Consider the following 20,617-nt stretch of genomic DNA (forward strand, 5'->3'; position numbering starts at 1 on the left):
GTTTTCCTTCGGATAAAATTACCTGTTAAAAACATCAGTGAGCTGTAAGAACTGTAAGACTCTAAGAACCACAATAAGAACTGTTAAATGTCACACGCGCGTTCTGCAAGATGTGCGTGATTTCAGTGTTATTGTTACGTAACTTCTTCAGTGGCGAGCACTTCTCTGCCGCTGTCCCTTTTCTCTCTTGTTTTTCGGTTGTTCCTTATTCGATAAAATTTGAACTGCCGTTTAGACCCCTCCACACAGACAAGTTGTTCTCGTACTGTAAACTCCTGAAACAGAGTGTTAGAGTTCAATTTGTTATTCACCATCTATCTGTTATTAATTACTCGTAGCAGTCCTGGTGTTTTCAGCGTATACATATACAGTTTAATTATGATATGCGGACATAATCACTTGTGGTACGATAAGTTTTAAATCCATTCCCCACTTTTAAACACTCCAGGTTGAGCGACCGCGTCTTCGCTTTAACCCATGTTTGTTTATCGAAGACGGAGAGCTGGCGCGCGCGTTTGAAGAGGCGCACGTGAACGTTAGCGGCAGGTATAAAAGCGCCACTCACAAATATTGCACTCTACAGAGTGTTTTGAGTTTCGAACTATTCATACAAATGAAAAGGTGCGGCAAGCTGCCCAAAACCACGGTCCGCTGGAAGTTTGCGCTGTGTTCAGCGCCCTTCGCGCGCCCGGAATCCCTGTAGCGCTATGCGGCGAAGCTGCTTCCACAGGAGACGACGGCTACAGTGGTGCTTCCGTCCTTTCACCATACCTTCAGTGAAACTTTTGAGCCATGCTAGCCAATACACCGTTTGAAACAACACTGAAAGTTTACGGGTTGTCGCGTAACCTTTGAGGCAATTGTAAATTATGTTTTATTAGTGCATCAAGTATAACAGTAAATTTAACTTTCTATTAAGCCCATAGAGGACGCGCACAATTGTTAGTTCTAAAAAATAGATTAGAAAAATGGTTACATTTTGAAGCGTGTTTGGATTAATACTTAGATTTGAAGAACTCTCGGCATGAGTGGCGCCGAGTTGGAGGCTGGGAAGGCGCGGCTATATTTGTAGACGGTCCCCCGAGTAGAGTGAAAGTTGCCAAAATAAAGATGCCAGAGGAGCAGCAGGACCAGAGGGAGGTGGACCCACGCCCAGTTCGGCGGCCGCGACGAAGATGGCGTCCCACGAGAAAGCCAAAGGACAGCACGCGACCACCAAAAACGGACGACTCCCGCGAAGATGGGTGGCCTGTTTCGTATTGGCCATCATCCAGCTCATCATCGGCCTGGGCCTTCTGGCTGTTGGTGCCGCGGACGTTGTCTTCACGCTAGACCACAAGTGTAAAGATCGCACAGGAGCCTCCTTCTTGCAGGCGAGTCGCGCGCACCTTTTGTTGTCCGCGATCATGCACTGCCGTACGTCGCGCGCGCGTGCGCTGGGCCAAGTTGTGCGTGGAAAGCAATTTCGCAGCTTTTCTCACTCAGCTTCGCGGTAATCATGCACAGCGTTTCGTTGCAAATGCGCGAAACATGGCCAGACACGCCGTCGACGACCGCGAATTGTTGCTGATGTATTCGGTATGTCGACGCTGGCCGTGTCACGAGCTCCGGCACCTTGGCTAGTTCCCATTGTATGTAGTCCGCTACCAAACCAGAAAGTTTCATTTTACACTGCGACACAGCTAAATGTTAACTTGCTCAGAGCGAAGTCGCGATTTTTGCCGTCCATGTTTCACAAGTGTTTGGCGCAAAATTTTCATAATAAATAAAGGCCCGCAAACTAAAGAGAAGGACTTCGAACACTGGGTGAGCGCGCAGTAGTAATTACTTTCCTGTTTACATGCAGCTCTATTCCTTAAAATTCAAATGGCCTTTAGAAGGCTGGTAATGAAGACAGTTGGGGCGCACGTGTGCGCTGCTGTGATAGATTGACTCATCTTGGCAACTTTCTATTAGTGGGTGATATTCGAGTGCAAAATGAAATGAAATAATTCACAGTAGTGGATATACCTTTCAATGTCAGCCTGAAGGATGTAGGCCTGCTACTGTCTCACACCCATCACTAATGTTATTCCTGACATCCCAAAATATGAAACATGTCCAAGCCCCGTGACGCAATTAAGCCTGTATTCTTATGCCATTGCCAATGACACTACTTTGACAATCCCCTCTACTATTTGTTCTTCATTAGTGAGCGATATGACTCACTAATGGGAGGACATCCATACACATTGTTGCATATATGACAAAGTGATGCTTTCATTATTAAAAATATTAAATTAGTATTAAATTATTATAATTATTACATGACATTATACCTTCTCATGTGACGGGTATAAATGTGCATTAAATTTTTCAATCTTGTTTCTCATAATTCAAGTTTTTCAATACTGCCCAAATTTCATAGAGTATATAAGATCGATCTAGAACATAGTTTTTAGAAATATTGGTAACTTGTGTACGTGGCACAGCCAATTGGTGCCAGTGAAGCAGTGAATTTCACTTGTGACACTTTATTTCTGGGAGCGTTGTTACAGTATTCACAACTTGCAGCCTAATGCTCTGCAGTACGCATACTAGGTATTAAGTATTCCTTGGAAATGCTTTAACAACTTGTTTTTTTATATATGTGCACATTTGAGCTAAACTTTATTAGCAGGTTGTATTTGGTCTCGGATCTGTCTAAATGTTTGATAATAGCATATGCTTATAGTTTATCTAAAAAAAAATTTTTATTTTTTTATTTTTTAGTGTGTACTCAAGGTCCAAGCAGGGTGGGCAATACATTGTAAAATAAAACAGCAACAAAACAAGAAAATTAACAACAGTGATGTAGGCACAATAATGTTAACTTAAAGTCTGATCATCTGATTCAGTGAGACAATGACATTGCATGATGTATGCTCCTTGAAAGAAAAGGCAACTTGAACTGGTCAATACGTACAAAATATATTAGTGCATTTGGTTGGCAGTGTCAGGTGGGCCTGCAAGTTAAAAGTGATGAATACGGTGATGGATCTAGAGCTAGTTCAATATTTTAAAGTTCGGAGAGAAATTCAAGCCTAAATTCTTGCCTTCATACTTGGTAATAGCTGCATGTCGTTAGTTTCGATTAACTTACAGGGCAAGCCTAACATGGCAAGTTTGTTAAATGTAAACCTCACGGTCTTCCCTTGTATACATTCAAGACTGTAAACATTAGATTTCATATAGGGGTCCCAGGCAATGCATGCATATTCTAGTTTTAGTCTTAGCTGCCTAATGAGAAGTGTAGCAGAGAAGTTTGACATTAGTGGGAGTGGTTTTAAGTTTGTTTCAGGACACGGAGCTTGTGGAAGGCAGATGAGCAAATGTTACCAATATGAAGATTTCAAGATAGGTTAGAAGTCAACGCCACAAAGAGATATTCGTAGTAACTTATTGTTGCAGTGGTACAATATTTGATTGCATCTGCAAAGCTTGGGAAGTAAGTACCTGACATACATGGCAGTACCAATCTGAACAGCGTCTCATATCTCATTGCAAGGAATTTTGAACCATTACTTATGTTTTCCTGGCAAACTAGACAATTACAGCATCACCAAGTGCAGCTTCAGGACAATGGGGCCACTACCAAATGCACAGTACTAAAAATTTTTGTTTTGGTTATCGTTTCAGCCCAGTGGAAATAATCCATTAGAAGACCTTGATGAGGGCTAGTTGGTTCATATTTAGAACTGAGGTTGAACAGTGCAAATAAAACAAGGACACGAGGAAACAAATACCACAGACAAGTGCTGTTTCTAGGCTGATGATGAGAGGAAAGAGCCCATTGTGGAAGAAATTTGCATTAGTAAGATCTTGATGAGGGCTAGTTGGTTCATATTTAGAATTGAGGTTGAACAGTGCAAATAAAACAAGGACACGAGGAAACAAATAACACAGACAAGCGCTGGGAAGTACAATCGCTTGACAAATGCTTGTCTGTGGTATTTGTTTCCTCATGTCCTTGTTTTATTCACGCTGTTCAACCTCAGTTCTAAACAATCCAGTTCTAATTAAACTGGGGGAAAGAAAAATGGTTCAAACCGGTTTGAACCAGTTCATGTTCACTTGCATAATTTAAGATTAAGTAAAACAGCATAAATTTATTTTGTACAATAATTTGATGGTCCTTGTGAGATGCACAGAAAGAGTGGGAAGAAAAATGCATGCATGCTGTTCTTTGTGTCATAAGTGCTTACAAATAATTACAATAATGACATTATGGGAGCGTCCCTCAAAAGCAATATGTAATCAATGTCACTCCTACTTCAGTTTACATAGCACTGCGATCAGAAGTGACTGCCTAGAGAGCACTTGCCCTCGTTTCGCCGAGTATACAGGATTCCTAGAACCGGACAACTATTTGACAGTTGTCACTTCCAAGTGCTCACAAGTGTGTTACTAACATCCCTGCTTCTTGACAAGCAACATTGAAAACTCCAATAATGGTGCTGCCACTTATAAAATGACAGCAAGCCCACATACCTTAACAAATGTACATGGCACAGTTGAACCACAAGTGCAGACAATGCATGGATGGTAAGCTCCAGAGAAGGTGGCCGACGTGAACCAAAAGCCGAAACCTTTTTTCTTTTTGGCTTTGTTCCTGACTGAAAAAAAAAATTAAATGTTGCAGTTCAGCGTGTTTTTAGTACAGGAGAACTTTCTGCTTGGATAAAAAGTTTCTTAATTAACCGCTCGCAATTTGTGGTTTACGAAAAAAATTCTTTCCAACACAGTCGCAGTAACATCCGGAGTCCCCCAAGGGTCAGTTCTTGGACCATTGCTTTTCTTACTTTATATTAACGATATCACAGATGACATCAATTGCAGTATAAAAGTGTAAAACTATTCGCAGACGACTGCATCATATATAGAGAAATTAATCGTTACAATGATCATACTAAATTAAATTATTCTCTAGCTGACATAGCTGATTGGTGCTCTAAATGGCAGATGCAAATAAACGTACAAAGTCCGCGATCATGACTGTAACCAGGAAAATGGTATCATCAATCTTTATATACGCAATTAATGGCACTCCACTTAGCAAAGTTGAAGAACACAAATATCTAGGCGTTGCATTAACCTCGGAGGTCAAATGGGGCAAACATATCAGTAATACAATCCCAAAGTCACTGCGCAAACTATTTTCTTAAAAAGAAGCCTGGCGCTCGCAACCAAGACAATGAAGCTGCTAGCCTACACATAATTTGTAAGGCCTGTTCTCGAATACGTTAACACAGTCTGGTTTCCGCATACACTGACTAACATAAGTAAACTAGAATCAATACAAAGGAAAGCTGTGAGGTTCATCCAAAACAAATATAACCGTACAGACTCGCCAACAAATCTTTTAACCCAGTCCGGTTTGCAAATGCTATCCACAAGAGCGAAACACGCTTGTTTAAAATTTTTGCTTCAACTACTAAAAAATAACTGTAGGATAGATACCTGCAAATACATTTCATTCTTTGAGGCTCGACCTACACGTAACAAGCATTCGCACACATTGACAGAATATTCATGTAAAAATGACACATTTAAGTATTCTTTCTTCCTGTTCGCAATAGTAGAATGGAACCAATTTGATGCTATTATCACCAACATTGAATCGTTATCCGAATTTATCTCACAAATAGAAGAAACTGAGTGAATAGCAGTACCTATGCATGCAGGGACACTGGCGCATATTGCTTTATTCGTTAAGAAATTTTAATAAACCCTCTCATTTATGACAGCTTATTCGTTTGCCTTAATGATTCTCAAACACTCATAGTTTTATTTTAGTTGCTTCTGTTTTATTACTTGTCCCTAGTGATACCTGTGCTATTGTTATAAAGCCTCTTCCTTTCTTTCCCTTTCTTTTTTTTCATTATTTACTATTCTGTTTGATCTTAACATTGTTTACTTGTATAGTATGTATAACTTGCACTGCCTATGTCGTTTTTTTTTTTTTATATATAACCTACACTTTAATTTTCTTGCACTGTACAGCTGAATTATTCTACTGCCCAACTGCCATGCTCTCGAAAGAGAGCATCAGTATTGAAAATAAATAAATAAATAAATAAAAATTTGTGCAATCTTCTTTACATTTCTTTTCCGCTTTTCAGTTTAGCCTTGGTTCAGTACCATGCTTCCAAAAATTATAAAGCTTATTCTGTAGTAGCACGCTATTGTTATCCACACCACTGCCATCTGATGTGACTGTTGCAAATAAGTGGCTGAATTATGTCGATTTTGCAGGGTGTCGTATGCGTCGTTTCTGGTGCCTTTGCCCTGGCTGCATACTCGCCACGTCGAGTTCGAACACAGGGGCATCCGAATAGAGTCCTGGTCGCAGTGCATGTTCTGCTGTCTTTCCTTGTGGCAGTAGTCAGCTTCAATGTTGTGACATGCTTGGCCACCTACACAGGTGACAGGACCACAGGTAAGTCTTACTTCCTTCTGCCCCATGCCGCAGTTGCAGCTGCAACACTTTTTAGCTCAAAGCCCATATTCACAACTCTTCTCTTGCTTGACAACTTTTCCTAATCAACTATCATTTCGGCACCGACCACTGGTAGTAGTGATAAGTGGGATTGTGAGACAGCCATCATGACACTGGCCAATCACGGACAATGCTTTTAGCAGCCTTTTGCCTATGGGCTCTGGTGTTCTGAATCTTATTGGGAGGGTGCAAACTTTGTGCGTGTTATCCTACACCTGGTGCTAACATTGTCTCTGTGGCAGATCATGGAAGAGATGTACAGTTGAACCTCGTTATAATGAAGTTGCGACTAGCACAAAAATACCTTTGTTATATCCAAAATTCGTTATAAGCATATATTTGTTACATGCAGATTATCAGTGAGAAAGATTCTATATTTACTTCCTATATGTTATTATATGCAAGTTTATTATAATGAGGCTTATGGGTCGGGCAAGTGTGACACGGTACACGACTCATTGTATCTGTTATGATACTCTAGCACTGACAACGTGCATGTGATCACTTGTCTCAGAGCAAATCTCTCTGTAACTGTTTGCATAATTAGATCCATAGATTCCTGTATGCAAAGCAAATAAAGTCCTTTTTGCTGCTATCATTAGTATTTGCAAGCACTTTGTGAATGTTTGGCTTGACTGGGGAAAGATGCGTAACTTATAGTAGAGTGGTGTTACTTGTTAGTAGAGTAAGATGGAAGGTTGACTTGGTACATTCTACCTCTGTAAAGAAGAAAAAATGATGGGCTTTTATCTATCTTGTAAAGCACTCTATAGCTTGGAATTAATCTGCATGTGCTCACTAAGCAAAAAAACATTTAGCTAGTGTCATAGAGATAAGTATGTGTTGCAAATTTGTTAACCTGTCAATGGACAGCATAAGTGTTCAAACATTAGATAGGTGAACGGGCACAGATTATCCAAATCTGTGTGTTACTGGGGTTTTGATGTGTCTTTAGCAAGTACAAAGAGCTTGGGTGCCAAACCAGTTGTTGCTTCATGAAGATGCACTTTTTGCTTTCAGTAGCATGCTCAAGGGCTCAATGGTGGTTTTGCTCGCTCTGACATGTTTGCGCAAGAGCGTCCAAGCGCATTAGAGGACACAAAGTGAACCTGTCTCAACTTGCCTAGTTTGTATCCTCTTTTGCACTTCAAAAGCTCTTGATCATTAACTAGACCAGACCTTTATGCTCGTCAGGATTGTGCAGCTCTGCTGGTTATTATATCACTTTTTTTTATGTGCCAAAGAGAGCGAAACAGCAACAGTTTAATTAAAAGTAACACTTACATTTAGGTGGAGTTTGATTACATGCAAAGCTATTTTGAATGGTTTACACTTTTGGAACTTGGCAAACTGCTGCATTAGCACTGCAGTCTTTCACTACCTAAGATGAATGCAAGTTTTCCCACCTGTAGATTAGTACAAAGGAAAATTTGTAAATGTAGCGAAGAAGACGAAGATACAAACAACGCCATGGGCACAAGACTTGAGCTCATGATGTTGATGCCAAAAGCTAGAACTGTTGCTTCAGAACCTCTTTCAATTGCTTAAAGAGTTTTAATAAATGCCCTTTTCAATTTCTTTCCTGTTCTGTATACAGTTACTCGATATAATGAAGTCTAAAATTGTCAGTTTGCTTCGTTATATCAAAATTTTATTCTATAGAAATTCAACCTTTTATGCAAATAAATACAGTTGCTGATTCATTTTTCTTACATGGAAAGGGGCCGCAGAATTTTCCAAATTATCGGGCAATCAAAAAAGCAAATTTGAATTAGAAAACAATTCATTTTGATAAATTTGGGAGTCGGCGACAAATGATATGGTTTCATGCCACATACGTCGACAATACCTTCTCGGCGGTATGATAAGCGAAGCCAGCCGCGTTTTCAAGTGCACTCCGCCCCCGCAACTGATAGCATCATCCAGCAGTGGGGAGTGAATGCTTCGTCTTCCTCTTGCTCCAATGGGTCACTGAAACTTGAGATTACACAACATCCAATATTAAATGCGCAGTCAAACAGCTTAAATGGTGCCATGCCATCTCAGCATGCCCACTCTTTGCATATGTGGCAGATTACCTCTAAAGCATGGTGCGTGGCTGCATATGCACTCAGCTGCACTTACAGCTATGCGCAGCCATGGCCAAGACACATGCCAACTTAACCCCTCTCCGCATGCGCTTGATCGCGGTACTGCGAGCTCGTTCCCCTTCCCCTCTTTCCCTTCGCTCGCACAGGCACGGTAAGGCAGCACTCGTGAAGCCACCATCTTCTCTCACCTTCGCACACTTTCACTCACACCTAAAGCACAGAGTGCGCTTATCGCACTTGTACTTTATTGATCGTTTTTGCGGAGCAGTTTGTTTTAGAGAAAAGAGATGGTACTTTTGGCAGTGTGCTGCACTTTGCCTCAGTGACGGCGCACAAATATGAAACTATTACTGCTTCTACCTTTCTTCTGTGCGATCAGCTGTTGGAAACGCAACAGAGTTTTCGTTAACGTGCTACGCTCCAATCACGCTGGATTGAATCATGTGGATTGAAGACGTGTGCAGTAGTTGGCTGCAAAAATAGTGACTGGCATATTAAGGAATGGAATGAATCTATGTGGTCAAGTTTGCAGACCGCTTCTGCAACTTTCCACACGTGTTACCTGCACTTTGAGATGTGTGGCTTTCCTCGATGATACAGAAATTTACTTGTCCGCCAGTGTTGTATCGCTAACCTTCAAAGAAAGAGCTTCAGCCCCGGAACATTGGCAAGAGTTAGTACCGTTTGTTAAACAATAGCAAAACGAGTAGCGCCGCTTCCTGCCATAGCAAGTTTTACGCGCATTATCTACACACATCTACCCCAGCTGGCACTGAAGCTTACGCCCACTTTATCGCCAACTTGTCAAGAATCTGCAAAAAATTATCCTGGCCAGCCCACAGCGCTTGCTCAGACAGCCAATCAGAGGCTCTTGTGCCCTCGTCGTGCAAAATGGCGAAAGTGCGAGTTGTCTCGGTGCTTTTCTGGTCCATTGTGTGTGTGCCTTGTGGGCCTTCTCTCGCAGTGTTGCCGTGGTGAAGCGGCAGAATTTGCCTTTCGTCGTGAAGCTCGAAATCGTAAATCGGGTCGAACGCGGTGAGAAGTCGGATGTGTCCCCGCAGCGTGAATGATGCCGAGGAACTCTCGGGACGATCTTGAAGAATAAGGGGGAAATTAGGGCTAAAGCGGCCAAACTCTCGCCCCGGTGGCCATGGCGCCCGACGCGTTTGCACGGCCATGTACGAGTGGTTTATCCGAAATTGCTTCAGCCGTGCCGGCTTCCGCGTGCTCGGTGATGACTGTAAATTCTAGTGAATGCGATGCAGCCGTTGCCGGTGTTGCCGAAACTTGGAGCGAGCTGTCAGAATTTCCAGAAGCTGCTGACGAATCAACAGTAGACGAGTTTGTGAGTGCAAGTGATAGTGTCGCGACCACGGGAGAGCCCGAAAATGAAGACTACATTGCCGACATCATACCGAGCACAAGTGAAAGTGGGCACAATTAGGAAATCAACAATGGCCGTTTGCCTACATCCTCCAAAGTGATTGGTGCGCTCACACTAGTCCGGTGCTTCTGCGCGAATGCGGAAGGTTGCGGCGTCAGCTGCTCCCGACTCCTTAGACAATGTGGAGAAGTGCGTGCGTCGCAGGCAGCGAAATCACCCAAACAGAAAGAAAAGCAGGACTATTTCATGTGAAACTAAGCTAGTTTCATCAATAAAGTGATCTTATAAATGGTATGTGCTTTTATGACATCCAATTATTCAGCAGGCTTGTATCGAATTATGCTCTATATCGAGCTGATCGGCGTTTTTTTGTGAGTTCGACTTTATACATTGTTAGCACAGATTCAACGGAGGCAGTTGAGGAAAGCAATGGACACATCACCATGTGATCAAACATGGCAGCGCCCACAGGATTGCCGCGAAAGGGGTCAATACGAAACATGATTCGGCTCCACTTTGGTGGTCGCTCTTGTCGCGTGGCGCACGATTTGAGAGGTGCCTTTGCAAACAGCCGTTTGTAATTCATTCATTTGACCATCTGCATCCGCAGAAGTTTCCATTTATTGTCTCGGCGTTCCTTTGCGGTGGCAGCGAAATTTCGTTATATTGAAATGGCATACAAATGTACTTCGTTATATTGAAGTTTTAAGTACATGGTGTTCTATAAACGAGAGGCTACAAAAAGTTATACTTCTACACACACTAGGCCACACGTTTAGTCAGCCAGATGGCTGCGACGTGACTTGCGCGATGACGCACACACTAGGCACACATTTCGTCATTCAGAACTATGGAGGTGTTGTGGCATTGGGGAAGCGTGCTAATCTTGCACCCCGGAGGCCCGAGCTTGATTCCCACTCGGACCGTAATTTACCTAAAATTCTTTTCAAAGGCATTAGTTGACTTTGTGTACATGAACCTCCCTGAGAATTTTGACATCGATCCGAGTATTCTTTGACACATTTTTACTCTTTGCTGCCGGACATTTTTGGTTCCACCATTCAGTCACGCCGCTGACTACAACGCCAAGTTTTCGTGTAATGGGGCGTATATGCCTTCGCATTAATTTGTGTCATTACGTGTCAGTGTATTCATAGTTAAAGGTATGCCAACCTATGTCTATGTATCATACTGCTTATGTGCATTTGACTCTCGGCATGTTTTGCTTTGCATCGGCAGCCCTGTTTGCAGTTATCCTGTCCAAGGTAGTGCTGACCTACGCGTGCCATGTCTTGGGAGGCGTCTGTGCTGGTGTGGCGGTGCCTGACCTGTGCCGCAATGGTTCCGGCCTTGTGACATTTGACACCTTCCACAGGGATATCACTGCCAAGCAGGTAGGTGCAGTGAGGACAGAGTGACAGACAGATCAATTAAATAGACCATGAAGCGACATTTTAACTTTGCAAATTTTTTCATGTGTATATAGTTAGTATAAAATATCTGATATAACCTGGCTGCCATGAACTGTATAGTTTATTGTCATGTTTGGGCTTAGTACATGCAAACATTTTTTTTGGACTTACCAGCTGCATTTGCAGCATTGCTATTGTAATAAACATGTTTTTCCCAGAGTTGTGTGACATCATTTACTGTTTCAAGTACGAAAAGATGTGCCTCGTAGAATTTTGCCCGTTGTACAACAAAATTTGGCTAAAAGGCAAATATGCCAAAGAGAAAATGCTTTGCTAGTATGGAGATCCTCTTTTTTTTATCGTTTTGAAAAAGGATAGTACTAGTTAAGGAACTTGAGAAGCAATGATGGTTGGGTAGGATAGTATTGAGAGAAAGGAGCAAGCTGGCCACATACTAGCCCTGTGGTCATGATTAACATTATTTATGCGAGTGTGTGCACATTTCTGCATGTGCTTGGATTGACCCAAAAACTCGTATTCGGCCTGGCCCACTAGATGTAGAGCTTAACTTCAGCTCAACAGCTGATGTGCTGGTTGTTCACATGGCACTGTGAATGTTTACTGCAAGTGATAATGTGCAAAACACCGCAGGCTCATACTTTTGGTAGAGCTGCAGTTCCTCATTTTTCCTCTTTCTTCTTTTATCTTAATATGGTGAACGGTGCATACAACGGGACTAGAGAGAGAGAGAGAGAGCGAGGTATTTATTATGATAGAAAAGCCAAGAGGTCAGCCTGAATCAATGTTCTCACCTGCTACTCAGTGTTGGGGGAAGGGGAAAGGGTGTAGAAAGAATAGAGAAGATGTTGACTATGAGGATGAAGATGGTGGTGAGAATCTGGCACGTTCCAAGACTCTTCAAAGTCTTTTGTGCAGTCTGTTCTCATACAAAAATTTGTTGAGAGGCTTCAGACTATGAGGCTAATGACGAGAATCAGGTGAAGGTCCCAATAGAATCTTTTCAGTTAATGGTCCAACGGCAAATTTTGACAAGATGTCTGTCAGCGATTTTCTCTGTACATCAAATCGCGGGCAGGTGCACAGGAGGTGTTCTGTCGTCTCAGGAATGCTGCATTCCTCACAATTCGGACTGTCAAGCCCAGCCGATGAGATGTAGGTAGTGCCGCGTGAAGGCCACACCTAATCGTAATCTGTGCAACAAGCTTGCATCGCACTTTTTCATGTTCAGTGGTATCTGTATTTTCATCTCTGGGTCGAGTTCGTGAAGGCGGTGATGACGATGACCTAGCGAGGCCCAATATACTGCGATATTATCGTGCAGAAGTCTGTACACTAGGGTATTAGTGTGTGGTCGTGAAAATGAGATAGACACTGGCGTGGCATTAATGTGGGCCATCTTTGCCTCTGCGACTGCGAGCTCATTTCCATGTAAGCCACAGCGTCCCTGAATCCACTGAAACCTTATGCAATGGCCAGCTCTTAGGACGACATTGTGTGATACGATCACCTCTTGAGCAAGAACATAGTAAGGTCCTCGTCTAAGGGCGGAATTGATCACTTGAAGTGCCAGCTTAGAATTGCAAAATATAGTCCAAGTCCGATGCGGCTCCATCTATATATAACGAATTGCCTCCCAAATGACAACAATCTCTGCAGCCATTGAGGTGGTTTGGTGGTCGAGATGGAAGCAGGACAAGAGAGATACAAACAGGACATATGTGCTGTTACCTTCCTTGTCATCTTTTGCCAAATCGAATGAAAGCAAGCTTGCGCAGCTTTGAGCGCTTATTGAGCCGACTTTCCACACCATCTCCGGTAATTTCAGGTGCCACAGAACCAGAGTAGCAACGCCCCCACCACGACGGCTGCTCCCAGCAGTGCAGCTGGGCCAGTGCAGCTACCTGAGGCACGTAGCCATGTACAAGAGGCCCCTGGCACAGGCGAGAAGCTCACTGTAGTCACTCTTCCAGAGGCAGACGTCATCTACGCCGTGCCTGAAAACAGCTACGTAGTGCGTCGCCCAGAGGGGTCATACGTGGCTCCCCCTGGCAACTCCCGGCTGGCACCCTTCTTCCCCACCTATACACGGGTTGCCATTGAATGACAGTGTCTATTGCAGGAAGGTTGCAGGCCACACTGAGGCCATGTCGCACAAGCAAACATTCAATGGACACAGAACAAGCCACCGAAAATGTCCTCGCCATCCTTTCCCAGCTCTGGTAACAGGCTTCAGTCATTTTGGCCTTGGCAAATGTCCCTAGGTGGCCACTGAGACTTCATTTGTCTGTCTTTCTTGTCTCTGTTTGGCTGAAGACATAATACTGCCTTGTGGCTGTCCATCTGGCTGTCTACCATCTTGCAGCCATGAGTGGTCATGCAGCCTGTATATATAGTACTAGTAAATTTCTGTGCTATGTGATCTGCCCTTCGCTCCACAACTATAATGTGTACTGCAAACAAGCTCTACTGCCTCAAGTTGCAGCTTTTCTGCCATATTTCAGTAATGATGTCGAAGCAAAATGGTCCAGTTGAATTATTTCTGTGCTTATGGAACCACCAATTCATCAAAAATATCATACACTAGTTGATTGCCTGGCAAGGAATCTTTAGGCTGGTTTGACATCATTTCATCATCTTTTCTTTCTTTTCTTCCTTTTATATTGCACTCACTCAATTGAAAATAGAACATGGTGTTTAAAAAATGCTCATTTTATCACTTATATTCTCTGCAGAGAGCCAAACCCCTGAAAAATGAAGTATGCAAGACGTCTAAGCAGTTTGTTGTTATAAAGCTGTTGTGTGCAACGGCTGTGTTTTCAGAATGAGGCAGTGGTGCAGTTCTGAAAGGAAGCAGGATTTCTGCCTGTAAATTGTTCCTAACCAGTGATAAGTGTGCCCTCAAAAGCCAGCATGGCTACTAAGTCTAAAGCATCAGCCATAGTGAATGTTTCTTGCTGATTTTTGGTGTGGTCGTTCCAACATCAGCTTAAACATTTTACACTGTGTCATAGCCACGCTGTTACGGTTTAAATGCCTGCCATGGTGTTTTCGTACCATTCAATAAGCAAATCAAATAAAACTAGGGCAGTGTTATTGCGTGGTCATCGCAAGCATTAAATGGAATGTTGGATGGAACTACACCAAAAGCATGTTGAAAATATGTTCCACATAGCTTTTTTTTTTTAGGCTGTTGTTGCAGTGCCTTTGATTCTGCAACTTAACTATTGCACTGCAGTCAACATCTGATTTTTCAGGCTCCCTAGGGACTGCGAAATGTCTGAAAAATCGGGCAGTCCGAAAGAAATGAATGCATGCCTAGGCACGTCCGAAGTAGCTCTCAAGGCCTGCCAGTACACTTATCAGGTGTATCAGTGCTTTTACTGTGACAGGAGACGGCAGATGCATGCATGTATAATTAAGGAATGCATATTGTGTCCCATGACAGTTGCGCCTTTCTACTCTTGGTATGCTTCACCGCGTAACACCGCTGTCTCGCGGCGAAGCTGACTTTTGGAAATGGCATTATGCAGTGCACCGAGCGCCCCGTGCTTCGAAACCATCGGCGAGAATTACTTGCCAAGATGAAGTCAGTGCTATTGCTGACAGCGGCGAATCTTTTCAAATAAAAAAAAAACTGCGCCGAACAGCAGGAAGCTTGATAGTGTATGACTGCCAGCGGATCGAGAGTGCCGATTTGAGGCTTTGATAATCAAAATGGCATCAGTAGAGGCGTCAATTAATGCCATTTCAGACCTGCAGTCATGCAAAAAAGCCTGGGATTGTTGTGCCCGAAGTTTCGGACGTTCTTATACATTGGCTCTATGCGGGGGGCCAAGTGGCAGTGCCGCGAAGCCGGCCGAATTGTCTGATATGTCTGAAAAATTTCTTGTTGACTGCACACCTGAGCAAAGTGATACAGGAAAGTATGCCTAAACTATAAAGCTAGGCACCTCACGAATGCGTATTTAATGATACTACTATGTGTATCAGACTTTTTTCTCTTTCTGTTTTGTAAACATTTTTACTGGTAACAAGCAAGGACATTGTTGAAGGCTAAGTTCTTTCCTTGAAGACATGCTCAAACATTACTTATGCTTGCTACTTAATCTTGTTGGATCACTTGTCACTCAACCGAATGTTAAGTCTCCCCCTTTTTTTTCTTTTTTTCTGCATTCATCGCGCAAGCCAGTAATTGCGTCTGGCATAGTGTACCTTTCTTTGTACTCATCCACAACCAACGAGGCCTGTTTTCATTGATGTTGCTGCTCGCTTTTTGCTGGCTTTTATTGACAGTGTGTCGGTTTGCCAGCTAGATGTTTACATATGCTTTTGCAAAGTGCTTTTCTCTCTCTGGCTGCTGTTGGTATTCTGATGAAGTCTTTACCCCTTTGCCCCTTACCCTTTACCCCGCTGCTGTGTAAGCATTGTCTTCATGTTTGTAATGTGACAACAAATTTAATGTGCGGACAAAAAATTTTAGGTCCCACAAAATAAGTACATTGATGATTCTAACACTAACTGAAACCACATACAACCACGGCCAAAGGCTTGTAAAAAAACCCTCGAGTCCATTGTATCTATCCTCGCCGCTTAGCTCCTGCTTAGCTATGATGTTCTGCTGCTGGGAATGAGGATTGAGGTTCAGTTCCCATCCTAAGTGACCTTGGAGGCAAAACTCGTGTACTTCGTCATGGTGGCTATGGCATTGTTTTGCTGAGCATGCAGATGCGGGCTTGTTTCCTGGCGCGGGTGCCGCATTCCGATAGGGATAGTATGCAAAAAAGCTTGTGTAGTGTGTTTTGGGTGCACAATAAAAAGCCCCAGATGGTCTAAGTTTATTTGGAGACCAGTCTAAATTTATTAGTGCAGTATAGTGTAGACCTCCTCTTCTACTGCAGCTGCGGTGGCTGCATGTCCTTTCTTGGAAGAAATTTGCAGTGGGTTCAAAGGCTAGCCGATCTGAAATAGCTGATAGCATCTTGTGTGCCGAGTCCGCATTCTAGAAAGAAGCAGCACGATGGGAAATTCGCTCGCTGCTGCTGCGATTCATTGCGCCAGCATTCTGACAGCGAGTGCCCATGATCATCAAGCGAGATGTGTTCATGTTGCATGTGCATACGTGACAACGTACTTGTTAATTTAGTTAGTAAGCAAATCTTTACAGCAGTTTATGCAGCTGATAAAACAACTAACCTTACTTTGTACAGCTGTCTAATAGTTTGCTATTGCAATCAATGCTTTGCCTGTCAGGCAAAACTGTGACTTTCAAGCATCAGCATTGTACGTGCATTTGTGCTCTGCAACTCTGGAAGGACCACAGCGTACACAGACACATCGACGTGCCTGCTGGATAGCCCTTGTAATAAGTTTACTATGCTTTTGTGAGGTTGGCCACCATGTCATGTTCCAGTCCTATAGACTGTTGTTTCCTTTTCTTCCACTGCCATGGTAACCAAAACCAAATGATCCTGTGTGCCTTTTTCTCAAAACAGCACTGCCAAAGAACGCTGTTAAAAGTAAGCCAGTACGTCATAGCATACAACTGCACAAGAGTACTGAAAGTGTTTGTATATGGCATGTTCTATGTAAGTTTCAAGTATTTCTAGATGGCTTTGCAAGTATATTTCACATTACTGGTGGTGTGGCCAGAGCGGAGTACATTGTTTCATTTACAATTAATTGTACAAGATACCGGTGCTAGTTAAACCAACCTTAATCACCATTATTCGTGACTCAGTTTGGTGTGGTAGTGCTTTTTTCCTGCCACACTAATTCTTTTATACATGAACATAGTGGAACATGAATCAACTGCAATTGCTGGCGAAGTCAAAACCCAGTCAAGGCAATTATGCTTATTTTGTGTAGTGTTACTCGTTTTTATCGTTTTTTTCTCTTCCTTTTCCCCTACCACATTTACCATTTAGATAGGTCTGCATTGCCACAATGTGGACGTGCTGAACTCGGTTCTCTCGTAATGTTTCTGGTGGACAGACCCATTTGTCTTGCAACAACAGCTCTTTGTCAAAGATACAATTTTATGTGTAGACACATAAATATATGCACATATTTCTGTGTTTACATTTGCGTATCGTTTTAGACTTCCTGGGCAAGATCTGTAGCCTTTGTTAACATTGGGTCACAGCTTTCCTTTAGTTATTCAGGGTTTGGTTGGTTCCTGTTTTATGTAGCACTGTCCTTTTAGTGCTATGCTCTGCTACTGTATTCATCTTCCTTTTTTTTTTTTTTTCGAGAGCGGGACAACTTTGTATCGAAGAGTAAGGCTGCCGTTTTGGATGCCTGTTGGTCTTTGTTCTGCACCACCTCATTTTTGCATCTTTATAGCACCCTGTACACTTGCCAGAAGAGTGGCAAAATACTTTGTGTGTGTTTGTACATGTTTGTCTGCATTATACAGTGCGAAATAGATGTGCCTTAAGCTCGACCCACATGGAGTAGTTGCCCGTCTGGCTACATGCCTGTGTCAGCTTACACGGCTTATGGTCTGTATTCGTCTGGTTGTGTGAAGGGCTCAGTTCATCATCGTGCCCCTCACAACTGGAATAAGTTACTTAATTGAGCGACTTGGAATTGCAAAGCCATAGCAGACTTTCAGCGCAGAATTGCAGAAATCACAGGAATGAATGAGCAGCACTCTGTCCACGGTTTCTTATTCCCATGATTTTTGTGTCATTATGCCCTGAACTTCTGCTATAGATTCTACATAACCATCCAGGTACCATTTAATTTCAGTAGTTGTTGCCCTAGTTAGCCACTCGGCATATATGGCTGCAGACTGAGTTGAGCTTTGGGGTGCAGTGACAGTGACTTCTAGTGTATGCAAATATGTCAGTGAATTTCTGCATACTACATTGTATGACTGCACATAGTGATTTCAAGGTGTTGAAGCTCACGCAGACGCATAACCAGACTCGTGCAGTGCTCCATGTGATGCAGGCTTTGTCCTGATGCGTCACGAACATGCAGTAGCTTGCAAGTGTGATAAACGTGTCAAGAGCTTGTTTTTGTTTGTTTGTGAAAGCATTGACTTACAAAGTCATGCCTCCTAACTGTGGCCAAAAACTTTGCTACAATGCCAACAGATTGTCTACACTACTACTTACTGCTTGATGTAATTTATTGCCGATAAGTGTTAGTTATGGAAACTCGTCTTACATTCTCGCAAGACAACTCAAATCATGCACTCGTGTTATGCTTCCTCTTTATAATCAAAACTCATTTGTGTACTCTCCCGGCTAGTACTATACCCTGCAGTTCAATATGTACATGTTGCAATGAATGTTGCGTTTGTAAGGGATCCAAGTGCAAACAGCTCTGCTAGCACCTGCTGGCTCATTTGTGCTCAAATTTCACAGAGGTAGTGTTTCGTAGTGCAATTTGTTTGGTACCATGCTTGTAAGTAGTAATTAACTGTCTTGCACAGAATAAATAAAAAGTACATGTCACTTGCGTGATGCCTAAGTAGATTTTTTTCATTGAGTAGTTATTGTATGCTCGAATAGGGAACAGAGTTACACATTTGTTTTCCATGCTTCATTTGATATACCATTCGCTGGGCGCAATCACATGGTTCATAATGCATCTGTGCACTGCAGAAAAGCTGCCATTGAGGGAGCGCTAAACATTGGCAACGACAGCCCCAGCTCCGTGTCACATTTCAGCTTGTCTGATGAAGAATGCTTCTTTTGTTCATTCAGTGCAAATTTCTCATAAGTGCCTTTTATGTTGACCTTGCTTGCTGTTTCGTTGATTGGCATCTGTTTTTGACAGATGGCACCAGGCTACACATCAGTGCATGCAGAAGGGTATTTCTATTTGTAGCTAGCAAATCATGCAAGCAAGCATGCTTGAAAGTTCGAGATAAAGTGGTTTTAATGCGCTGTTATCTCTGCTACTACTTGCGTTTTGTCCAGCCTGGCTCCTAGACCCACTAAGTGTGGCTTTCCCTCACAACCATGCTTTATTTGGTGCACAAGATGGTGGATCTCCATGTTACTCTTCTCCCCACAAAAACACATTAAAGTCTACTATGGAAGCAATGGTAGTGCTGCCTATTGCCAAGAGGGCAAGCCTGCAATGCATATTTTCTTGTTTGGAGTGGGTGCTTTGCCCTCCTAGGCCATACGATGCCATTGTATCTTCTAATGAGAAAAAAAAAATGACTTGTTTGGCCAGGCATTGCTGCAGACATCTACTTCCAATGTATGCCAGATGAAATGATCAAGTGCATCAACTGGGTACCAAGTCAAACAAAATATAGTGTATCATGACACCTCTGTATGGAATTTGAGTGAGAACGATAGTGGTTTTGCCAGGGGAGCTGGTTATACAGGGCTCTCTTATTGACGTAACATGCAGTGCACAGGTTGAAGGTCTGCAGTTGATTTTACATTTTTGTTCCTAGTTGTTACATTGTTGTCTGTTTGCATGCAGTGAATAGCGAGGCAGTTAGTGCTACATGTCCACTGCTCTAACTGTCCACAATGGCATATATTTTCTTTTAATAACTGCCAACATTTGTTTTTGTGAAGCCTCATTAAACACATGACTTCAGACAGCTGGCAGTCTTTTCATTGGTAAAGTACACTAAACAACGATACATTTCTTGTAAATGATTGCAGTGTCTACTGGCCGTACAATATACTTTTTCTGGTACACGAGCACCACCAATGGCTGTGCAAGCGCGTATGGGAAATTTGTGCACGCTGCAGAGGCGGGCATCATACTTTTTTGCTTTCCGCCTGCACGGTACAAGAACCTGTCAACAATAAAACAAAAGTCAATTTGGCAAGGTGGCACATGTTACTGGCTAATTCAAACAAGAATGACTTGTTCATTAAGGCAAAAGCTTTACGTGGCTCGTTGCAATGGCTCATATCCAAAAAAATCAGCGTCTAGTTGTGTGGTTCAAAAAATATCAGTAACAGCTCGTACCCCCCCTCCCCCTCCAACACAAGCTAACTCTCAAGCATCCGACGGAGACACCGCTACCGGCGGCGGCAAGGGACTCGCCACCAACACCGGCGCGATCAAGAATCATATAGTCAAAGCCTCTAGGATGCCCCAACTGCCCGAGGAGCATTGGAAGATTATAATCAGCCCACGAGGAGGATTAAATTTGAGCAAAGTAAGTACCACCGCTATTGGAACTGCAGTGATCGAGGCTTCAGGCCTA

The 20,617-nt window shown here is 42.9% G+C and overlaps 1 protein-coding gene across 1 annotated transcript; it reads left to right on the forward strand.

Moving 5' to 3' along the window:
- Positions 1-868: 868 nt before the first annotated feature.
- On the forward strand, positions 869-19,999 carry LOC126527051 (uncharacterized). Its single transcript, XM_050174770.2, has 4 exons — positions 869-1,373; positions 6,274-6,457; positions 11,231-11,385; positions 13,250-19,999. The coding sequence occupies exons 1-4, from the start codon at positions 1,176-1,178 to the stop codon at positions 13,526-13,528; spliced, it is 816 nt and encodes a 271-aa protein (XP_050030727.1). The 5' UTR covers positions 869-1,175; the 3' UTR covers positions 13,529-19,999.
- Positions 20,000-20,617: the final 618 nt, after the last annotated feature.

Source organism: Dermacentor andersoni, chromosome 9 (assembly GCF_023375885.2).
Source record: "Dermacentor andersoni chromosome 9, qqDerAnde1_hic_scaffold, whole genome shotgun sequence".
Lineage (NCBI taxonomy): Eukaryota > Metazoa > Arthropoda > Arachnida > Ixodida > Ixodidae > Dermacentor > Dermacentor andersoni.